This window comes from Nanorana parkeri, unplaced genomic scaffold, assembly GCF_000935625.1.
Source record: "Nanorana parkeri isolate BGI_ZX_2015 unplaced genomic scaffold, ASM93562v1 scaffold1575, whole genome shotgun sequence".
NCBI classification, from domain to species: domain Eukaryota; kingdom Metazoa; phylum Chordata; class Amphibia; order Anura; family Dicroglossidae; genus Nanorana; species Nanorana parkeri.
This window is the reverse complement of record NW_017307843.1, coordinates 327,053-351,427: the sequence shown is the minus strand read 5'-3', so window position 1 is coordinate 351,427 and position 24,375 is coordinate 327,053. Positions and strand designations below refer to the sequence as shown.

General features: G+C 40.1%; 1 protein-coding gene across 1 annotated transcript in view; it reads right to left on the bottom strand.

The window, feature by feature from the left end:
* LOC108798871 (inorganic pyrophosphatase-like) overlaps window positions 1-24,375 on the bottom strand; it is a 62,148-nt gene that overhangs the window by 9,684 nt on the left and 28,089 nt on the right. Inside the window, exons 3-4 of the mRNA XM_018570681.1 lie at window positions 11,803-11,856; window positions 8,373-8,492 (exon numbers count right to left, since the gene is read on the bottom strand). Coding sequence (XP_018426183.1) covers window positions 8,373-8,492; window positions 11,803-11,856 — 174 coding nt within the window. The remainder of the gene's footprint in view (window positions 1-8,372; window positions 8,493-11,802; window positions 11,857-24,375) is intronic.

Here is a 24,375-nt window from a genome sequence, read left to right as displayed (position 1 = left end):
TGCTGTCATCTGCACTCTGCGTTATAACTGACCTTTGTCCCAATACTAAAAACCGATACCAGCACTTACATTTTTCAAATTGACTTAGGTGTCTTAGGTCTGGCTGGGGACCTTGCGGCAGCCCTCTGGGGAGCCACACAATGCCTGCTTACAGCGCTTCTGCCACCCACACATCTCCCCTTACTAAGACCCTCCCCACCCCTCCTGACAAGCTCTGCCCAATACATTAGGCCAGAACCGCAGAGTAGAGCAGCAGCACAGGGTATGTGGCAAATGTATATACTATTATTCTGCATTGCTCTATGTTTTGCTGGGATTTGTAGTCCTCTATAGCTAATGGTATTCTGCTTTTCTGTATAATGCTTTGCTGCGGTTTGTAGTCCTCTATCGCTATAGGTGATTATTTACACAGCCCTGGTGTTTACTGAAATTGAAAAGCTTTTGAGAGTTTTTCCTCTCCTTCTCAAGTCTGAAGCAATACCTGAGGAAGAAAGAAAAACTCTTGAAAGCTCGTCTTCTAAGTATTAGGTTAGTACAATAAAAAGGTATCACCGCATACCGCATTACTCTCGTATTTTGTAATCTTATTTATATATACTTCTTTAGTTATTTTCAGCGGTATGATTTAGTGGTGAAAATTATTAGTGCCCCCCCCATTTTGACTGTGGTATCTTATGTGCACCCCCTATATATTGTTCCTAGAGTCGCCACTGGCAGTCATGCAGGACTTTATGGGCCAAATTGCAATACTGATTGTGGACTGACCACAGAGGACATGAACATATCTCAATGGCTATCCCTGCAGAATCATTATACGAGCTCCCTGCAGCCTTAGCAGCTCCTGAGCTTTCAATTGAAGAGGCTCGATCTGATGAAGAGTCTCAAAATCCTTGCAGGATAAAGTTGTCCCCTGATGAGTCGCAGGCAACCACCTTAACTTCCAGGTTTAGAGAGACCATTTTGGCTCTTATTGATGCAGAACCAGGACAGGTGATTTTGTCTCTGTTCAGCACATGTCCAGCACCAGTACATCTCTTGGAGTTCATTGAGAAACACACATCCCACCCCTCTGGGTTTATGGTCTTGCTTTGGGCACTGCTTTGCTACAAAACTGAGTTATACTGGCAGGGGTTACATCGGGCTGGTCGCTCTTTTGTCCAAACACTCCTGTAGGTGGCAACATATCTGAAATGTCTCTGAATCCCATATCCATCAATGAACTCCAATAAAAAGGATTTTACACGAGTACAAAAATCCTATTACTTTGTAAAAGTAGAAGTGACAATATCTCTGTGCTGCATATAACCTGTACAGAAGGTAGAGCAGTAGGTGGGACCCAGCAGGCCTACCCATTACAGATTTTCTGCAGAAAACTACAGGAGGGGGCAAATACAAGATCAGTCATCCTGCACAAAAAGAGAGAGCAGCAATAACAGGTCTATTACAGAAAGCTCCTATACAAAAGCAAAGTTTCACACTGGATTGTTGCACAGATCTGAAAGAAATACACACAGAACATCAAGATTCAAGTAAGAATACACCTGCCTTTTTTAATCCATGAATTCAGCTGTACACAGGAGATTTTTAGTAGATCAGTCGTGCTACTAAAATCATTGGTGATTAATCACTAAATATATTGAACAGATGGCTTCCAATAGAAGTAGCTACAAAAGTAGTATGTAATGACAATCAATGGCACAATGCTCTAGTCCCATGCGATTGTCCGCTATAAGACGCTATTGTATTGTATGCTTTTTTGTAGCTTACTTTTCAGGTAGCTATTTTCTACTTCGTGATCTTTTTCTGCTTTGCTAGTGATTTTAGTAGCCCAACTGAGCTACTAAAAATCTTCTCTAAGAGGTGAATGCCATCAAAAAAATGTTATTCCTCTGTTGTAGGAGTTTAAAATTGTCCATATAGCTTAGCCCTCCCAATCCAATATCTAAATAAAATGCACCTTCACCTTCATTAAACCTTTAATTTTTTATTTTAGAAACAGCAATTTCACATAGGCACAAGGGAACATTTTGAACTGTGTAGGTCAATGTGCTTGCTCTGCTCTGGCACAGCAACATAAAAATGCTATCATCCATCACCAGCTTTGAGGGGAATAAAGGACTATTGCTCATGGCTGTTGGTTGTTGCTATTTATGCATAAACTATGCTATAAAAACCTGCAAACTTTTGCAATAACAGTTCATTCTTATTTATCAGAGTATGTTCTATAAAATCATTGACTTACTGTATACGTTTAAAAAAATCTGATGGTTGAACATAGACAATTAAATCTACAGACACTGTTAACTTAAAGTGATATTGAACTCAGGAGTAAAATCTTAAAAATGCATTGAAGTACCCTATTAACAAAAAGATTATCTTATTTGTGCACCACTCAGGGCTAGTTAACATCAGAACTGCGTGCCTCTGCGCAGCTGCAGTCTGATGCATTTTGCTGCTGTTTTACCGATTTTGATGCTATTTTTTTAGCTTAAAATGGGCTTTTAGGTGCTGTGCAGTGCGTTTGCATGCATTTGAGCGTTCCGTTGCAATCAGGTGTAGCGAAAATGTGGCAGCAGGATTTTTTCTGACTGCATCAGAACCGACTGCACTGGTGAGAACAGAGCACCAGAAATCCCATTGGAAAGCATTGCCAAACTGAACAGACTGCATAACAACTGCATTTGGTGTGAACTAGCCCTCAGCTGTAGATCCTCAAATCATCTTTGAATTGGTGCTGCCACTGTCCTTCCTTCTGGATGGTGGCTACTTTTGTTCCCCATGGTCCCTGTGTTTTGTACCACTCCAAGTTCACTCCTGTGATGGACTACAATCTCAATACAAATTAGTAAACTAAATGCGAGATTGTAGTCCATCATAAGAGTAAGCTTGGAGCTGTGGTTACTTTACAAAACACACTGGGACCATGGGGAACAAAAGTAGTCACCCTCCAGAAGGAAGGACAGTGTCAGCACCAATTCAGAGATGATTTGAGACTCTACAGCTGAGTGATACACAAAGTACAGTATTGTTAACAGTTAAAAAGGTACCTGAATGCATTTTTAAGATGTAAAACCAGAGTTTAGTGTCACTTTAAATGATAAAATTGTGCCCAGTATTGTTTCCCAGTAAAAATGCATAATTGTTATATGAACTGCTGTATGAAGAAAAAAACTGCTGCAACACTCAACATCGGATCATTCATAACTACTAGTATTCTAAAGTGATGCGCTACACATATTCTATGACAGAGGTTGTCAACCAAGCTTTACATGGACCCAAGGGGGTACTTCTGACAGGTTCAAGTGGCACTTCTACTTGCTAAAATAAATTACATATAAGTATATAGTTCTACTAAACTGCATATAAAATATACCAGAGGAAGTAACTTAAGTTATTTAAACATCACAAAAACAAGTATAATGTTTGCAACACAATTCATGGGGTACCGGTAATACATTGTCCACACATCAGGGGTACTTGTTAATAAATCACACCAGGATGTACTTAAAGTGGCATGTAGTTTTTCAACTTGAAAACCACTTTTCGATGCCAGTAAATGTAGTGCGAAAGCATTGTTCCATGGCTAGGTCATGTACACAAGCCAAGCCTCTTTTCCTAACCAAAAAGTAGAAGGTGTAGTCGAATGCCAAATAATGCAGATATGCATTAAAAGCTGTAATGTTTTTTTCTGTAAATAATATATAAAGTAATGTAAAGTGTGGAATTCTACCTCACTAGACTTTAGTGTTATAAGGCTTTAATATTTAGGTTGCAGATACTTTGTTATATAGATGGTAGCAGAGTGCTTTTTCTTTTGCTGAATATCACTTCACAGAAACTAGATCTACTATATCATTGCTGGATGCCATCTTTTGTCCAGATAACCTATGAACTGAAGATTCAGTACCCCCTTTGGTTCTCTTAGTTATAATAATGGACATTACTGGCAATATATTATTTTCCTAGTACTGATCCTAGACGGATATATTTGGTATTACAACTGCCCTTCAGAACAGGTCTTTGTTACTTTATCAGGTTTAGAACAAAACATGGACCAGCATCTTCCTGAAAATAACTTTAGCGTACAATATGTTGACCAATATATTAAGCATGTTTCACATATTTAATGGTAAAAAATCCAATTATCTGGAGACTAATTCTTAACATTAACAGGGTTATTCACAAAAGGGTGAAGAGTTAAGCTGCCCACACACCTTATAATTTATCTGCAGATTTTCTGTGGTCAGATGGAAAAAGTGCAACAGATTGGCCCAGGTGGAGATTCCTCTATCCACACAGTTAAGTGTAGATGGAGGAATCTCTTGCACCTTTTCCATCTGACCACAGAAAATCTGCAGATAAATTGTAAGGTGTGTGGGCAGCTTTAGACGGCAGGAGAAATGAACAATCTAGGACAACATACCGTGTTTCCCCGAAAATAAGACAGTGTCTTATTTCTTTTTTTTCACGATGGATGTCTGTAATATAAGACCTACCACCGAACTAGGTCTTATTTTCGGGCTAGATCTTATATTACACAAATCCCCGAAGATAGCGCAAGGTCTTATTTTCGGGGTAGGTCTTACTTTCGGGGAAACACGGTAGCTGAACTGGAAAGTGAGCTGAATTGGAGAATTTTTCCAAATCAGCTATTTTGGCCTAGATTGTTCACTTCTCCTGACTTCTCCAAACTCTTCATCCTTTTGTGAATAACCCTGTTAAAGTTTTTCAATGAAAAAAAAAAAAAGTATCTCTGCGCTTAACTAATCAAGTATGTTGAGGGACCTTTTCTTGAACTTTGCAGATTTGGAAGAACTCTGTTTGCAGTTAAAGAAAAGGAAGTGTATGAAAACACACATAAAGAGAATACTAACTACACTATTCCTACGGGTGAAATGTTGGAGAACAGCAATTATTTTGTGGCTTATCGTTCATATGAGGTGCTGAAATGAAAAAACAAATGCCACAATTCTTGAGGCTGTGAAAAAAAGGAAAAGGCAAGTACATAGATACCTTTAAATATGAATATTTCTCAGCATATAATGCGATTCATTTACACTTGAAAAACATAGGATAGACAAATCATGGCCGGAAGAAACGTATCCAAAATATAGAATTTGAAATACCTGTTGCACGTATGCCCTAGAAAAGGTGAGAATAATTCCATACGAATAGTATTTTAATCATGCTTTGCTCAGAAGCGATTTTTCAGATACTTTTGATTGGCTTTAGAGACAACCATCCAGGAGAACCTTATGGTGGAACGGGATCATCCCAACTACCACTTGACTGATCTGCCATAGCCTATTTACAGTCCTGTGAATATCATATGTTCTTCAGGCATGTGTTTCTTTAAATGCACTTGTCATTACCTTTGCTGTCTGTATTTGCATGGTTTCCAATTGTGCCTTACCATGTTCTATTTTTATGAGAAAAAATAATAAAGAATATTGATACAGAAAATGATTACATTTATTGGAAACACTCAAGTAAAGCTGCCATGAAAGACAAATTACTGCTGTTTCTGCCTATTTATCCTATAAGCTGCAAGCCCCTAAACGGTCATTGTACGTCTCTCAGCCACTTTGCAAATGTATGTACTGTACGAGGGGAGGCCAATAAGCAGGTTTATAGGTGGATATCTTAGTAATATGCATGCCAATGTTTGTTTTTGTAGGTCGTGGTGAATTATAGTTAGAGCCAAGAGAAACGGAGTAGGTGTCATGCCGGACAAAGTTGAATACCGAGCCATGATTAGGTTCCTCCATCTTCAAGGGAAATCTGTTTCTTCAGATTTGGAAACAGGAAGAAGTCCGAAGGTGCCAGGTCAGGTGAGTAAGGTGGATGGGGCAGAGATTCATAGCCACAATCGCGAACAAAAACGTGACAGTTTTTGCAGATCGATTATTTGGGCAGAAACAAAAATTGGCATTGAAGATATCCACCTATAAACCTGCAAAATTTCAGATCCCTAGCACATGTAGATCATACTGAAGGTAAGAACTTATTGGCCTCCCCTCGTATGTAGTCAGTGAAGTCATAACAACTGACCTGCAGACTTCTCTGGGAACAGTCTTACTAAAATGTAAAAGCCAGAGGAAAAACAATTATAGTCCAAGACTCTGAAGTTTTTAAAACAACGTCTTAAAATCCCATATTTCTATCAGGCAAATTTCACTTTGAAGTGAATGCATAGTGCTTTTGGGTTATTTTCTTGGTTTACGATCAGTACAATTACATAGTTACATAGTATTGAGGTTAAATAAAGACATAAGTCCATCAAGTCCAACCTATTGCATGTATGCATTTATGGGCTGGTGTGTGCATGTATATGTGTCCATGTGTGATTTTTCTCTTAGCAGTACCTGTACCCCTTTATGTTACGGTCTCCCAGGAACTAGTCCAGGAGTCTCTTGAATGATTCCACACTCTTAGCTGAAATCACTTCCTGTGGCAGCGAGTTCCAGACCTTAACCGCTCTAACTGTGAAGAACCCCCTGCGCCCTGTGTGTTGAAATTTTTTTCCACCAATTTTTGGTTGTGCCCTCTGGTCTTTGTTTTACGGAGCTGACCGTAAACAGTTTGTTACTAAGGTTGCTGTCACCCTTGAATAGTTTATACATGATAATCTCCTAACCTCCAACGAGAACATATTTAATTTTAACAACCTTGTTTCATAGTTCAGATCCTCGAACCCCTTAATGAGTTTGGTTGCCCTCTTCTGGACTTTTTCCAGCTCAAGGACATCCTTTCTGAGTATTGGTGACCAAAACTGGACCGCATACTCCAGATGTGGCCGAACCAGTGATCTGTAAAGTGGCAAAATTATAGACTTGTCCCTGCAATACATTCCCTTCTTAATGCAAGACAGGACTCTGTTTGCTTTGTTTACAGCAGTCTTGCACTGCAAGCTATTCTTCAGTCTGCGGTCTATAATGACCCCCAAATCCTTCTCCGTTTTGGACTTCCCTAGTGGCACACCCATAAGGAGTATAGTCCATTTGCCTATTTTTAACTCCAAGGTGCATTACCGTACATTTAATCATTGGCACTCTACCAGCCATTACTGATTCCTTAAAAATGAGGAACAGTGGTCTCGTTATTTCCTTGTTCAGTTCTTTGAGTACCTTGGAGTGTAGATTATCAGGTCCTAATGCTTTATTTGCATTTAGTAGTTTAAGCCTATGTTGTATCCCAGTTTCAGTCAACCACTAAGGTGTATTTCCTGTTAAATTATGTGTTTTATCATGTACATTAAACCCGTCTGTTTCCTTGGTGAATACCGACGAGAAGAAAGTATTTAGCGCCTCGGCCCTCTCCCTGTCGCTTGTGAGTAACGACCCATTTATGTCCTTTATTGGGCCTATCTGTTCCTTTCTCCCCTATACTAACTTCGGCGATATATTTTTCACATTCAATTTTAGCTGCCCGCACTGCCAGTTTACATATTTTATTAATTGTTTTTCTATCTTCATATCAGGTAAATATACACAGGCCACAATTAAAACATGGCACAGGTGTTAACCCTTTATCACTCTATCCAAAGCTAGAAAAACAGATTTGATTTTAAGTCTACTTAAAAGCATTTATTTCACTTTGAAAGAAGTAAAGGCTAACTCTTTCTGTCCCTGTGGCCTAATGATCATCTTCTATCCACTTTTTCATTCGTGGGTGTGGATAAGTTAGTGATGCACCAGCAGCCTACAAACAATGACTGCCTATTACTTTTCTTGTGGGCAGGCTGGCTCTTGAAACAGAAACATCCAACTGGTCTGGAGCACGTTTCATGCTGGAGTAGCATGGACTGAAAAATGTGATCCAGTATTGCATTGATTCATAAAAAATTCCAAATGATTGTAGGTCTGATGATCGTTTGCTGTAGCAAAATGTAAAAAATTTACAAATAATATTTTTCTATCCTTAGATGTTTATGAATGGAGTTTTCCTACCACCAGCATTATGTATTTTGGCATTGCATTAAAAGTGCTTTCTGTGCCATGTAATGAGAGGGTTAGAGTGGAAAGCCAGAAACGCCACTCTTCACAGTGAGGAGTACACGCTATTATAGGAAAGTAAACCCATAATAAAAACACGAATAGAAAATTTACTAGAGGAAGAAAGCCACAGCAATAGAATTCTAAAAAAAGTAAGTTTTATTACAAGGCTGCTTTTGGGAATCCTTTGACACAAGTATAGGGTTTAACAGACTCCTTCAGACAGTTTCCCAAGTTGCTAAATAAAACATTTCATCTTTTACAAGAAAAAAAGTGTTTACCTTGTTAAATAAAATACCTGCAGAGAATATCTAACAGGGTCTTACTGTTAAATGTGAGGTTCATACAAAACTGATGGCAGCAGATGCATGTTATTACCTGTGGAAGAGCTCCGTAATTCCATATATAACCCTTGTGAGGGAAAACATTGGCCACATAACGCAGTTTGCCTTTTTTCACATCTTGTTTTATGGGATTCAAAGGGTCTTTTGTGGCAATCTGCAAATTTAATAAAAATCAGCTGAATTCATTTCTTTTAGCAGCACAAATAAAATAACCCTAACAACAATTCTACAAGAATCAGATGTTAACAATATCACAGAGAGAGGAAATCGAGTGAAAACAAAGATACATGTTTTTGCTGGGGGAAAACGGGTCAAAGAGAAAGAGAATTAAGACGATCATTTCTGATTTGTTATCCTCAGTCTCTTGGAAAATTCTTCTTACCAAATATTTACATTAACGGTTTGTAGCACAAGCTTTGTCTAGTGTGTTAATATGCAGAGAACATTGTAAAATAGAGACCCTGACACACCTTTGGGTAGGACTTGGAAGGTCTCCATTTTTTTTGTCCTAATGTCTTGTATGCCAGTTTGCATTACAGTGTATACTCCTCCCTGCCTAACCTTGTCACGCATGCGTACTACTCCAAGTGGCCATGTGACTTACTTCATTGGTTAATAAAATCACTTTTTGCAGTGCCCAGAAAAATTGTGAGACAATGTTTTTGCTCGGTGGCATAAGCCACTTCCCATGGTAATATTTCCTACTACGGTACACAATAGGGTCCAATTGACTCAATACAGCTCCCAGCCCATAATTAGAGGCATCAGTTTTACTGTGAACTTTCTTTGGAAATCAGGGGCCTGTAGCATAGGAGTCAGTAAGGGCCTGTTTTAATGCGTTGAAGGCCACTTCACATTTTGGGGTCCACCTAACCACTCGTGGAAGGTCCTACTTTGTCAAATCGGTCAAGGGCTTGGCTACTGGACCTGACAAACCTTACCCTTTCTTTTGAAGGGATTTAGGATTACTACTCTTCTTTTTTCCAAATGACGGTTTCCTACCTCTCTCCATTTAGATTTCTGCTGAGAGGGCTGTTGTATCAATGCATATCTCTTGAAGATGTACTTATTCTTTTTATGGGCTTTCCCTCTCTCTCAACTCAACGGCTAACACGGGCCTTCTTCTGGACCATATGCAGAGGCAAGGGGCTGCCATTATACTGAACATGTTTCTTTGCCCTGTATGGTTAAAGCATAGGTTCATTTTAGGTATCTTATCTTGTGGATTTGAGGAGAGAGGGGGAGAGACCACACATCACCAACTAATGCTGACCTGCCACTGTCAACTTTACTGCATTACCTTCTGCAGCTGTGAATGACTCAGGTATCCCATAATTATGCAGACAAAACATTAGCAGATCACAGGGAGTGGAGTCTGATTAACAGGCCGGTACTTGTTCAGTCCTATGAAACCCACCATAGCCAGTACCAGAACTGTAAATTCAGATCCACTTTAAGGCTCTTAAGTGTACATTTTTTATAGTATTGGATTTTTACATCAATCAAGGGAGAGAGAAATGTGATGTAATGGATGTTTTAATTAAAAGTAGAAGAAAAGAACATTTATTATAGTATCAGATATGCCATTAGAACAAATTAAAACGTTACAACACACATTTCTGAATAAGTCATCCTGTGTGTTTAGATGAGCAAAATATTTTAAATAATTTTTGATCTAGACCAACATCTAGGGATGCACTGATACCGTTTTTTTTGGTATCGAGTATGAGTACCGATATTTAAATGCCGATACTGGTACTTCCGGTAGCATAGAGCCAGCTTCGCGGGCAATCAGGCAGCCACGCGGCGTGTCATTACCCACCACACGGCTTCTTGATTGCCTTGGAAGCCGGCTCCATGCTGTTTGGTCGGCTCAATGGTGATTGGCCGAAAAGCTGGCTTCCCAGCCAATCAGCATTGAGCCGGCCTAACAGATCTGATAATATTGTGACACAACCTCCACCCTGCAGACACCCCATTCTCCACACACGCATATTCATCTTCAACAGTAGTCATTACCGTACCACAGATGTCCCTCACCGCTCTCCAAGCTCTCCCGGATCTGCCACATCTCCTGTGTGTACAGCGCCCGCACTACCTGCATAATCAGCCCTTAGCCTGCTACTGCGCAGACTGCCCAGCGCTCGCATTTATAAATCCTCTAACAGCATCAAGCAGGCAGTGCTAGCTGTACCAGAGTCAGGCGATGGTAAAGCGGCTTGGAGAGCGGTGTCCGGCCGAGGGACATCTGTGGTATGGTGATGACTGCTGCTGAGGATCAATGCGATTGCAATGAGGGGTCTGCAGGGGGGAGGTTGTAATCATATAATCAGATCTGTTTGGCTGACTCGATGCTGATTGGCTGGGTAGCCGGCTTCCCGGCCAATCAGCATTGAGCCAGCCAAACATCATGGAGCTGGCTTCCTGGCTCCATGTTCCCTCGCGGCACTGGGTGGGAAGCCGGCTTCCCGGCCAATCAGCATCGAGCCAGCCAAACAGCATGGAGACGGCTTCCCGGCTCCATGTTCCCTCGCGGCACTGGCGGTCAGAGGAAATCTCCCTCTGACCGGAAGTTCCAGTATCAGGAAAGGTATCGGAACAAATACTCGATATTGGCACCGATACTAGTATCGGTGCATCCCTACCAACATCAATTACAAATTTTACAGGGAAAATTCTTATTACAAAGCACATGATATGAAACACTTTATTAGTTGTTCCAATGCACATGTCATTTATCTTATGCCTGGTAGATGTCAGGCAATGCATTCCCATATAAAAGAAGATACAAGCAACAGAATGGGTCACTTTCATAGCTAGAGTTAGCGGTGTTACCCAAAAGATGGCCTATTTGTAGCCATAATGTGTGTCTAGGTCACCCTTTTACCTATAAATTATGAATCCACACAGGAGATGTAGAATTTTTTCCTTAGTGAACAGGACATTTTACCTTATCTGTGGCTACATAGCCAGTTCATGTGAAGAAAATGACTCCAACTCCATTATCTGCACAGATATCGAAAAGCTGTTACGGAAAACCTGGTTGTACAGCGACTATGTCTGCTTCCATTTGCAGTTAATATTAACCTCTGATCAGATATATAGGGGCTTATGATGATGGGCTTTCGGCTTGTGTTAATGGCATCAGTTTGACTCTAGTTTGAGATTCTTCTGATTTGACAGGTACAGCTGACCTTCTACTGACCTGCTTCAATTGGGTTTTGAACTCCTATAGACTTGTATGGTAAAGCAAAACCTGCTTGAATCCCATTGACACAGGCCCTAAGACTGTTATGGATGCCAAGTATTTCAGTTGTTCTGATTTGGCCATGTACATCCAAATATATTACTGATTTGGCCCCCCATATACTTTCAGACAGTGTGATTACAAGTGTATGTGATCAACAAATATATGGCCAACCTAAAAAAAGAAAACAAATGAACGAAAAGATACTAAAACTGACCTCCATCTTTGCATTTGTCCATCGTGGCACCTCTACCACCATGTTGAATATGCACTGAAAAATAAAAATAGTTTGTTTTAAAGACATTAATTGGAGAAAATAAAAAACAATATGATATGCTTGAAGATGGAAAAAAATACAGAAAACTGTTTCTAGAATGCTTTTTTTTTTTTTACAAAAAGGAGCTAAAAAGAGCATTTGTGTACAACACCACAAGACTGACAAGCTGCCGAGTCCAGGCAATAGCGGACAGTGTTAATGATTAACTCTGCAGTAAATTTCCGGTATATAGATGCTGGCCCACTATAAACTATGTTGGAATGTGCAATCATTCCCCATGTTACTGCGCTTCTTAGCCTTCATGCTCCCATTACCTATTGATTCATTTGAAATCTTGCTTGCTTTTAATAATACCTTTTACAGCAGCACAACTATGTACACTGTTGATCTATTCAGACAGCTGTCTCTTTCACAAGCTAAACATTTATGTCAGATGCCTTATGTAGGAAATAGCAGATAGAGAGCCCATTAGGGCAAAACGCCAAAACTGAATACTGCCAGCACTTGCAATTGTCTAATTTTGCTGAAAAACAGAAGGTTTTTTTTTTTCTGTTAGGACTAATTTTCTTTTTTGCCTAGTCTCTGTCACCTTATTTCCTTTGCCACAGGCATTGCAAACAATTGAAAAGACTGAACGATGCCTAGCTTAAGGCAATGCAACACAATGGAAGAACATTTTTAAAAAAAGACCCGTGTCTGATGCAGCAACATTTTCATTGACAGTGTGTACTATTGAAAATTAGGGGCCTTTTTATTTGATGGGCATGGGTGGTAAGAAGCACCAAATTAGACCTGTCACAAACCTGAGCAATTCAAACTGAGCGTATGATTAAAAACAGATGCATGAGCAGATGTTACCTTCAGTGTAAACTGCCTGTCAATAGGATCAGTAAATCCAAGGATATAAGCAGCTAAACCTGTGTCTTCATTTCCTTGGGAGTTGCTCATTTTTGTAAGGGCTTAAAGTGACATTAAACCCTCAGATTTTTTTACATAAACCAATACTGTAATGTGTGCCTTACTGTAATCCATGGTAGTTTCCCTTCTCTTTGCTGCTCTTCCTTTTAAATCCTATTTTAATACACTGCTATACATTTTTATGGACCCCGATATCCATTTTGGTCTGGCGCTCTTCTGTTTTCTGTCCCTGAGTCGCTCCCAATATCTCCTTTTGGAGGCTGTGCGTCTTTAAGCTGCCCAACCAGAAGCCAATAAGCTACCTCCAAATCAAGCTGGGTCCATCACAAAGGATAGCAAGACTCCTCCCAGCTCTTAATATTCTCATGATTTGAAGCTAAAGAGCAATGGCAATTCCCATATTGCTGTCCTGACCTATTCACTTTAAATGCCAAAAGAATGTCACACTGGACGCCTGTTCCTCCTGGATCTAGTGGTGGTGCAAAGATTTTCAGCTTTGACCATCCTCTGTGACAATAAAAGGGGAAACAGAGTGTAAAATATCACTTATAGAGTCCCCAATATATATTACTGAAATGCACCCTATAAATGATAGATTGAAAGAAAAAAAAAAAATCCAAAACAAAAACACAACTTTTAATGAACTTGTCTGGACATGCTTTTGTAATTGTGAACAAAGATATGGTATGTTTTGTTCTCTTTCTCTACAACCTTTAAACTAAATAGCCTGAACACAGCAGTCAAAGCAATCTTGTTCTATCAAAACAATTCGCAGAGGCCGCCACGCGGATCACACATTCTTTTTAGAAATAATGCATTTCTCATAAAGTCATACACACTCCAAAAAGTTCTCTAGAATTGGTCAAGACAGCCCTTAAAAGGAACAGTCCTGTTTAGTTTTTTTTACTTGGAATGTACAGTGTATGTGTACATTTTATATGTATTATGTTAAAGAGTAGAGGTTACAATTTGTTTTAGTTTTTACTTCAGCTAAGGGCTCATGCACACTCGTGCTTGAGGCCATACAACATAAAACTCAGGTGTATTTCTGCTCCTGAGAACCACAGGTGCTGCATACAGCCGCCCATAGAAATCAACGGCTGTATACGGGTACACGCCAATACCTGTGTAAATACGTGCATGCATACAGACGTACGAGCCCAGGTACATACAGTCTGCATCCAGGAGTGTAAAATGTTATGCACATGTGTTTATCCAATTACCAATGTATACTTGCCTGCGGCAATTGATTTCTATGGGCGGCTGTCTGCAGCACCTGTGGCTCCAAGGAGGGAAATACTCCCGAATTTTAGGTTGTACGGCCTCTGGCACCCATCTGCATAAATATGAAATTTTGCATACAGTGTACAGCGAGCAGGTAGAGTTCTAGGGTCAGCTGACTGCAAGTTTTTTTTTCAGTTCTTACTGTAAAGTTAACGAAACATCATTGGAACCTAGATCAATTTGAGCAGTATTGGTTAGCTTGACAATAACTCTTACTGAATACACTAAGAAGCAGAGCGACTTTGAAAAGTTTTGTTTGCTACATTTGTACACCTCCTGCTTTTTTAAAACACAGATTCATCCTTTTGGAAAGATCGCAGTCTTGCTCCTTTTTGTTTATGTGCTTATACTTTGGTACAGTAGGCTAATATAAGGATCATTTGCAGTGCTTTGTGCACACTAAAATACTGTACCTCTACTATTGCTCAAATTCTAAAGGATTAGAAAGGAGGGCTTCATTACTCTGAAAATCACACAGGTCACAAAGTGTGTTTTTGTTGTTCATTCACTTAAAAGGAGAACTATGAGGCGAGTGATTTTCACTCAACCTCATAGTTCGAGCCGATGTGCGACAATTAAACTGTCACACGTCGGCTCAATAGATCGGGAAGTGAGCGAACGCATACCGTCGCTCGCTCACTTCTCGATCATGTCCCTGCAGAGAGCTGTGACTGTCACGGCTCCCTGCAGGGATTCCCCCCTCTCCGATCTTCCAGCGCTGACTGGCGGAACAGACGGGGAGGGGGCGGGTACAGCTGGCTCTGCCTCTAGATAGGAAAAGCCAGCTGTCACTCACGCAGCTAGGTGGATCTCGACAGTAATGTCGGGATCCATCCCGGCTGCCTCAGTATACCGCGAGCTGTAGCTCACGATATACTGAGCTTTGGGTCATGGGAGGATGCTAGTTTATGTCCTCCCGTGACCCTTAGGAGAACTATGGGGGAAAACACTTACCCCATAGTTCTCCTTTAAGGCCATTTTGATAAAGAATATGTGTTGACTGTTCTTGAATGTACAAATGCTAGCTGAATCTTTCTAAACTCCCCTTGTGTGGTCAACCCAAGAATGTGCAATAAAGTCAGCTAAAAATCCTTCCCATGTAGAGAACAGTCTTGGATGAATGGATCTCAGCATAGCTAGAGCTGCATTTTTGTCTGAGAAATCTTACAGTTTATAAACAGCAGCAGACAGGTTTATCCTAATGTGTTCAAAGCACATTGTGCTGATGGGTATCTGAAGAATCCTGCAGGTGAACACCATTAGAATCCCATCAGCATTAGGCAAAAAAAAACAACGAGACCTTGAAAAGGGGATTTAAATCTAAACACTGCTGGAAGAGAAAAAAAGCATGAAGTCAATTATATTCTATTCCACTCCAACTCTCTAACTGGGATTAAGACAGCAAGATGGACGTGAAATATTTATATAGGGAGAAGTTATTTCCACTTCAAGGTGCAATACGCTGGAAGAGCTTGAAATCCTGATAGGGATGTTCTAAATCTATCAGCAGCATGCTAAGACATAATCCCAAACGGAGAGAAGCGAAGCCTTCCAACTGCGTGAAAAACTATATTTGAAGGAGATCAGTCAACAAAATTGCAGAAAGTTGAGCTACCATTAAATATTAAAAAGAATGTGAACGTATACACCAATTAATTGAGATACTTTTTGAAGATTTCAGAAAAACAGTATATTTCAAATAAATCATAAATGGCAATTAGCTAACCACTGATTCAGTCTTCATGCTGGCACACTTCAAGGAGCCGATTTTCTAAAAAGAAAACTAGTCTCCATTCATCTGTCACATTTTCAGAGTAGCTGTAATCTGGTTACAAAAGGACAACAAATTAAAAGGTTGCCAGTTTCTTTTTTTTTTTTTACAAGCTCCCCTCCTGGCTGTATGGCTATGTCTCTTCTGTAACATTGCACTGCCAAGCTGGGTCACAGTAATGCTAGTGTATAACAGGGCATGCCCAATACTGGAATAGAATGTGAAGCTACAGCAATGTTACATTAGTTAAGCTTGAATAATCTGTAGACAATCTTCCTCTCCCATCATCCCTATAGGTTGTAAAATTTCTTCACAATTAAGCATTTGTCAAGTTGATTTTCAGATTGTATGCACTGCTAATTATAAAGAAACTTCATGATTCAACAGCAATGTAAAATACTATGGCTATTATTAGCTCTAGAAACCCTTTTCATTTTTTTTGTTGGATATCTCTACCATTGTGAGAAAGGGTATATATTTACCTTTAATTTTGGGGATACTGCTAAATTCTTATGAAGTATTGTCATGTTTTGACAATGAATGCAAATAAGCCTGTGTATTACAGCTATAATTCATACTCCTTAAATAGGTCCTATCATACGCTCTGTACCTTTACATCCTAATCCCCTATGGAGAAAAATTTGATTGAACAAGACTTGGATATCTATGAAGGTTCGAATTTATCTAGGTCATGGAATAGCTGGTAGTATTTAGTCATATTCAACTGGACTTGTTATTTAAAGCTGATGTTTCATGGTTTATCCAAGCCACTTCAGTGGAAAAGTAAAGCTCTTTTTTTTACATCCGAAAGGCTTCTGGGCTCAGTCTGTCCGACAGTGTGAGAAGTTTGATTTTCTGGAAGTCCAGAGTAAAGCAGGCTGCTGAGATGCTTTTGAACTCTAATTAGGATAACCGCTGAAGGACTTGAACTGAAGCTTTACCCAACATCATTGCAAATTATTTTAAGACACTTAATCACATTGCCTACATCCTATGTACTGGACATCTCATCTCTTTTGCTGACCAGTAATATTCCTTATGTATTGAAAAAGACAATAAAACAAATTTAGAGCCAACATGGAACTTTTGCTCATAGCAGTTAGTTTGGTTTTATATTTTTTTTTAATTACCTGGGGAAATTAAAGATATCAGGATAGAGTACTGCAATTTATTAAATCAGTTCCATTGAAACACTTGAGGGCTGTACCTCAACTAGTGGTCAAAAAAACAAAAACCCGGTGAGCTATGCTAATCTGATAAAATGGGTCAGGGGATCTTAGAGTGTTCTGTAAGTAATTTGTAGATACCTCTAGGCACCTGAGAAGCCTGTTCTGGATATGTGGGACCACTTTGCCAGGTAACAAAAGCCGCACAATTCTGCTTTAAGGGACTGCATTTGTAAGGCATCAGTTTTTACCCCGTCCTTTTTAAATATGCAATCAGGCTCTGGAGAACTTTTAGTGCAGTTACACTTCATAGGTTTTGAAGCTTGTCCCCACCCCCATTATCTCCCTGTGATATTTGTTTTGTAGCTCTCTTTGTTATGCACAGCTTCTTCCTAAAAAGAAGCTTCTTCATCGTCAGGTTCAGCTTCTCCCATGCATGTATTACGCTACCTAAATTTATTTCAATGGAAAGTTCACTCTGGGCTTGTTCCAACAGAATATGAACCCACCAATAAACTTAATGGACATTTTAGCAAAGTATAGTTAAAGAAGGTTTTGGTGGGCCGACTGATATTATAATGGAAAGCATGGAAGCAAGCTAAAAGATGGTATGCAATTTGCCAAAGTGTTAAAGTGCATGTCCAGTCAATTTTTCCCCCTTAATATTAGATAGATTGAAGAAGGTTTAGAATGCCTGTGAGGTTATTACTGGGGCACCATTAGAGGGTTTTACTCTCATTTCTGGGCCTGCCAACATCCTTTTACCAAACAGGAAGTATGGGGAGCTCTCCAGCAACAACACAGGCAGAAGACTAGAACCCCTGTGGGATTTGTATTTCTGTCAGTGTCTCTGTTGCAGATGGTGAAACCCTTGTCTGAGAACAGAGTGAGGAAGGAATCTAGCCCCGGCTATCAGTAAAGACCAGACAGGAGTTCTAATCTTTTAGGAGTTCCTCTCTATCCGAAACTAAAAGTTTGTTTATGAAACTTTACTCTGCCATAACTTTACTCTGCCATAATGTTTGCTGAGATATGACACATTATTTCCTCTGATGCATTTTTTTCATTCATTCAATTTCTTTGCCATCCATAATAATATTCTCTGTTCACTACCCACTCCACTGCAAGAGCTGACCAAAGCCCCTTGAAATTATAGTTGATTATAGCCGCCACCCCTTCAATAAATCCATACAGCTTTTCTTCATATACCTAGCTGTGGAAGATTTAGAAGGGATATTGATTTTCTTTATCCAGAGAATGAAAGATATTTATAGTAAAAAAATACTGTCACTGTGAATATAATGACTGGTTAAATCAAACCTATTGTTAAAACAATGGAATATTTTCTCAATCACGACCACTTCGGACAATGCTGTTCTGATGCACCTTGAGAAGTTCTAGTTTCAAGTCAACAAGTCTTTAGTAGACCAACAAATGGGCACAATTCTTAGCTCTGTGCTTTGTTGCTTAACCTTATTGATTTCCTCTTGGCAACAAGCTGAATTTTCAAAGCCAATTTCAGATCAGAAAAATGCTACAATGGAAAATATTGATCAAGCTAAAATTCCTATATAGCAGGGAATTCAAAAGCTTTCCCAGACCCCATTCCAACAGCTGCACACTACAGATTAATTATTTTAAAAAAAAGGATATCAGTGATATGATATGTTGGAAGACTGAGGGCCTCTGATGTATACTGCTCTTATCTGAGATCACCAAGTGCATTTTCTGACCTTTAAAGCTCACAATTCCACTATCAGTTTTAGCCTGTATCAAGCAGTAAGAGTATGAAACAAAACCACAGCCTGAATCATAACAAATAAGTTGTATTACATGACTCTGTTCAAGGGACAAAGAAGAAGAAAAAAGTTGGCAATAGAAAATACTGTTATGTTCTAATGCGTATTTCTCTTATACAAATAATGAAAAAAACCTAATATTTCTGATTAATTTTATTACTGGTGTTTATACATTCAAGGGTGTAGGATCCCGAATGCAAAACCTCTGTGTTTGGGAACTTAATCGCAGCAGCTGGGACTCTCAGGCGCTGCAAATACAGGCATATTTTATGCGTATATTGCAACATTGAGCTCAGTAAGATACAAATAATCATCAAGCTGTGCCACATTGTCCGATTGCTCACAATCTGCTAATACTGCTGATTGCAATTAGATCACCTCTTCGGTAGGAATAAGCAAATGTGCTTGGATTAGGTTCATGGGCCTTTCACTAAACACATGGGAAAGTCCAAAAGTTGCAAGCTTAAATCTGATATCACTGAACTCTACAGGGGGAGAATCTTGAAAATTGGTTCTGGTCATTTTCAAGGCTAGTAGACAAGGCATTGTCAAAAAGGGCCCGGGGAGCAGAGCACATGTACCAAAGCAAAACAAACAGGGTAATTCACAAAATGGTGAAGAGTTTGGAGAAGGCAGGAGAAGTGAACAATCTAGGCCAAAATAGCCGATTTGGATAAATTCTCCAATTCAGCTTGTGTCAGTAAGCAGGGGGTGTTACCTCTACTTGGGGACCACAGGCACGGCGCAGGGCACGGGTTCCCCTTCAGCTCGGTAGAACACCTGGTGCCCGAGGTGCGGGTGTGCATGCACGAGTCACGCGGCGTATGCGCAGGCTGCGCACGCATGCCCGGGAGCATAGCGTTCCTGCATCATCTGGCTATCAGGTGTGAGCCTTGCTGGGGGAGGTTCCCAGTACACACCTTCCATCTTCCTCGCCTGCCATTGGTTCCCGGGGGAGGGAGGCCTCCTTGTTGCCTTGGTGACCAGGGGGTGGTCCTACCTCCCCTGGCCTGAGCTCTGGCTTATTGCTGAGTTATCCCACCTCATGGTGAACACCTAGCCTCCCTGCTGATCCTCCTATTGCCTGTTGCCCCTTTGTATCCTTCCAGATTACCGACCCTTGGACTGTCTTCCACCTTTGAACCTTCGCTGCCTACCTCGACCCGGATTGGACATTGACTACCCCTCTTGGATTATTCTTAAACTTGTACCGCGTTTCTGGACTGTCAGCTGCTTACTGCCAGTGGGTTCCTCATCTCACTACTAGCTCCCTGGGACGTCTGACAGCTTGCTTTCCAGTTCAGCTATATTGGTTTAGATTGCTCACTTCTCCTGCCTTCTCCAGACTCTTCATCCTTTTGTGAATAACCCTGAAAATGTTTAAAAATACACAGTTCAGCAGGGAAAGGGTCCTCCTTCTAATGCTGCTTTCAGAGCAACATGGCAAAAACACCAATCCTTTCAATTTCATGCTTGGGAGATGCCTTTAAGCTGTATGAGGTGTTATGGAACAGTATGATCTTCAGGGACAGCATCAGTGACAGCGTTTTTTTGCATGTGTAATAGATATTTTAACTTTTACATTATTGCTTGGCTTTAATACAGCATCAACAACATCCCAATCTGATTATAACTTTAAAAAAAAGCTTTTTTTATTGGTTTAGGATGCAACAGCTGATTTTTTTTTTATCAGTAAGAATAGGTGTAAATTGACCAATGAGAATTGTAGCCACAGGTCTTCAAGCTATAGGAAAGTGTACTCTTAAAAAAAAAATAACACTTAAAAAGGAGAACTATGAGATGAGTGATTTACACTCATCCTCACAGTTAGAGTCGACATGTAACATTGAAACTGTCACACGTCGGCTCTATTGATCGGGAAGTGAGCAAACACATACCGTCGCTCGCTCACTTCCCGATCATCTCCCTGCAGAGAGCCGTGACCGTCAGTCATCGCTCCCCACAGGGATTTCCCCCCTCCCCGATCATACAGTGCTGACTGGAGGAAAGGACGGGGAAGGGGCGGGCACAGCTGGCTTTGCCTCTAGATAGGCATAGCCCGCTGTCAATCAGCCAGCTGGGTGGATCTCAACAGTATTATCGGGATCCGCCCCGATTGCAGCGCTCTCAGTATATAGTGAGCTGTAGCCCACCATATATTGAGCTTTGGGTCACGGGAGAATGTTAATATATGTCCTCCCGTGACCCTAAAGAGAACTATGGGATAAAAAGGTTACCCCATAGTTCTCTTTTAAGCCCTCAACTGCACACAAATTGTGCAATGGCACAACAGTTTAATAGTAAAGTTTGTGATGTTTTTTGCAGTACCACACTGGAATGTTTTAAAAGTTTAATACTATAAAAATAAATAAAAAAAGGACTGGCTTTACTTCCCTTTTAATTGCATTCACTAGGGAACATTTAAAAAAAGAAAAGAAAAAAAGACAAAGACAGCTTCTAATCAAGAAATAAACATTGGAGTGTAATTATTTCAGAACAAAACAGCAAAACATTGTACTTACACTATACACAATATTTAAGCACTACAGGGGTTTGTTCATACCAAGCGCGTTCCAGGAGCAGAGCAGTTACAGACCGGATAAAAACTGCTTCCAATATATTCCAATGGTATTTGTGCGGTCCAGTGCGATCAAAATAGTGCTTGCAGCATTTTGATCGCACCGGACCGCACCTCAGGCACAATGTGCCTTGCGATCCCGTGCGGGCGATTGGATTGCGGCCAGAGGGCGTGGCTGCGGTGCCATTCACTTCAATGGCCCGCCACGCCCACTCTAGCAAAAAAGTAAGACGGCCGCAATGTGAGGCAGTGCGTTCCGGCCAGAATCGGACCGGAACGCACTGCTTATGGTGTGAACTAACCCTTAGGAAAAAGTTCACGTGGCTGACCCTGGGGGAAAATAAATAAATAAATAAATAAATAAAAGGGACCTACGCTACATTACATTGCAGTAACACTAACACGGTGTAATCTTTCCCCTAACACACACCAACTGTAAATAAAAGGACTTTTCAACACTATAGTAACAGGATGGCAGAAACTATCATTCACTGCAAAAATATAGTCATTTTTAGCAATCAGCAGCAGCAACCCTGCAAACACTCTGACCTGTCCCCAACAATTCCATGGGGTTGATTAATGGCAAAGTGAACTTCCACTTTGTAAGGGAATTCTCCCTTAGCTTAGAGAATGAGGTGAAGCTCTTCTGACTTACATCCAATCATGTGCAAGCAAAAATAGTTTTTTTTTTAATTTTCCTTGCACATGATTGGGTATTTTTTGCCTTTAATAAATCAACCCAACTGACCACAGTTCGGATACCAGGAAGTGCATTGTTGGTAACTGCTATAGATATGTACAGCCAGATTAATTCACCAAAGCTTATCTCTACTCTTCAAATGTGTGTGGCATGCTTGTTATAATACTCTGTGTAGATGACCAGATAACTGATCCCAAGCTGTATACTGCTATCTTGTAATGGCCACAATCAGAATGTAGCACAGATTGAGCTTGCTTTCTCAAAACACATCAAGTATTTTTCAGAAACAGATTACTTTGAAAAAAATGTCATTAGTCTGCTAGTTTCATTTGTCTTTTTGTAATTACAAACATCTTTAGCCAAGTGTCCCTCCCATTTACTGATTGGATTAGTATAAAAGTAAATGCAACATTTTAACTAAAAATGAATGCAATGAGCTATTTTTCTGATTATGAAGCCTTAGCATTCTGAAATTATACTTTACATTTACTTTGGCCTGGAGAACGGTTTCATAGTATTTATTAGTGTACTTCATCATTTCAACTCTGCTTCTTTAATTTAATGCATTGCTTCGTGGTTTCAGCAGCATAGACCTCAGCATTATTCATGGAGCACACAAAAACTTTAATAGCCAAATAATACAGGAAGCTTGTGCACTTGGTGAAACAGCTAGGGTCTGTATCCCTTGAGCCCAAGGCTTTGCCTAACTGTGATGCTTAAATACTGGCACACAGACAGGGATTTGTTTGCAAATATCACTGTATTTTAATGCGGCATAAAAACAGAAAAACAGCTTACGCATTTCAGGCCAAAGCCTGGGCCTTAGTCATAGCCGTTTTCATGCCAAATTTAAATGAAGTGATGCTTGGATTAGATCCCTGTGTGTTGGTCTATTAGCATCATGGACTGACAAGGTTGAGCAGGAGCCTTTGCTGTGCACCGGCGTCCCCGCAGACATGCAGAATGGATGGGAGAAGGTTTGAGCTGGTTCGAAAATGTAACTTTTCCTAATGGCATATAGAACTACTTATTGCGAGTCCTCACTGCTTAAAACCCCCTGTCAGTCACATGCATTGCAGACAATGCCATGAGGAGCTGGTAAGCAGACAGGTGCCATGCAATGAATAAAAAAAAAAGACTATAGATCCTCCCAGTAATCACTACAATTCTGTGTGTACAGAATATTTGGACATTTAATGGTCAGATCATCATTGTAACAAATAAGGCAGTTTAGGTGTTACGAATGATATGATAGTCCATTGACACATACTGTATACATGCTTGGGCTCCATGGGAGTAGGTTTAGTGGTTTAAGCATGTTTTAAATGAGTGTTATAAATATTATATACATCTTGGGTTGTCCTTGGTGTGTGTGTGTATACGTTGCGTGTATCCATCTTGCTCATGTGAGTAATTTTCGCCACTTTTATATTCACTGTCAATAAACGTTAATACATGAGGAGAATGAGCTCAGGGAAGCTAGCCCCCCTACAATCGGCACAAATAAAAAGTCCAGTGTTTTAGTGCCATGTTTGTGCTACTTTTATTTTGAAGATAATAGCAACAGTTTTTTTTTTAAGATGATGACATCACCCAACCCCCCTACAACAGCAAAAAGACATGTAACTGGGCTTGATGCTTAGTGCCACGTTTGTGCTGGTTTGTGCCATTTAAATCTCCATTCTATCTCCTTTCGGTTTTGAGTTATTAAAAGGTCACCCAGCCCCCCTACAACAGCCAAAAGACATGAAACTTGCTGGTTGGTTAGTGCCACAAAAATTGACATTTGTGCTGCTTTTATTTTTAAGATGATAGCAATAGTTTTTTTAAGATGATGACATCACACAACCCCCCTCCAACAGCCAAAAGTCATGAAACTGGGATAGTTGGTTAGTGCCACGTTTGTGCCGTAAAAATTAAAAATTTTGCTGCTTTAATTTTTAAGATAATAGCAAGTATAGGTCACCAAAGGTGACCTTTAGTGACCTTTGGTTTTAAGATAATTGCTGTTATCTTAAAAATAAAAGCAGCACAAATGTTAATTTGTATGGCACAAACGTGGCACTAACCACACAAACCCAGTTTTGTATCTTTTGGCTGTTTTATGGGGACTGGGTGACCTTTGATAAATAGTTACCAACTCGAAAAAGAAAGGAGATAAAATGGAGATTTAAACGGCACAAACCAACCATCCCGGTTACATGTCTTTTTGCTGTTGTAGGGGGGCCAGGTGATGTCATCATCTTAAAAAAACTATTGCTATTATCTTAAAAATAAAGCAGCTCAAATTATATTTT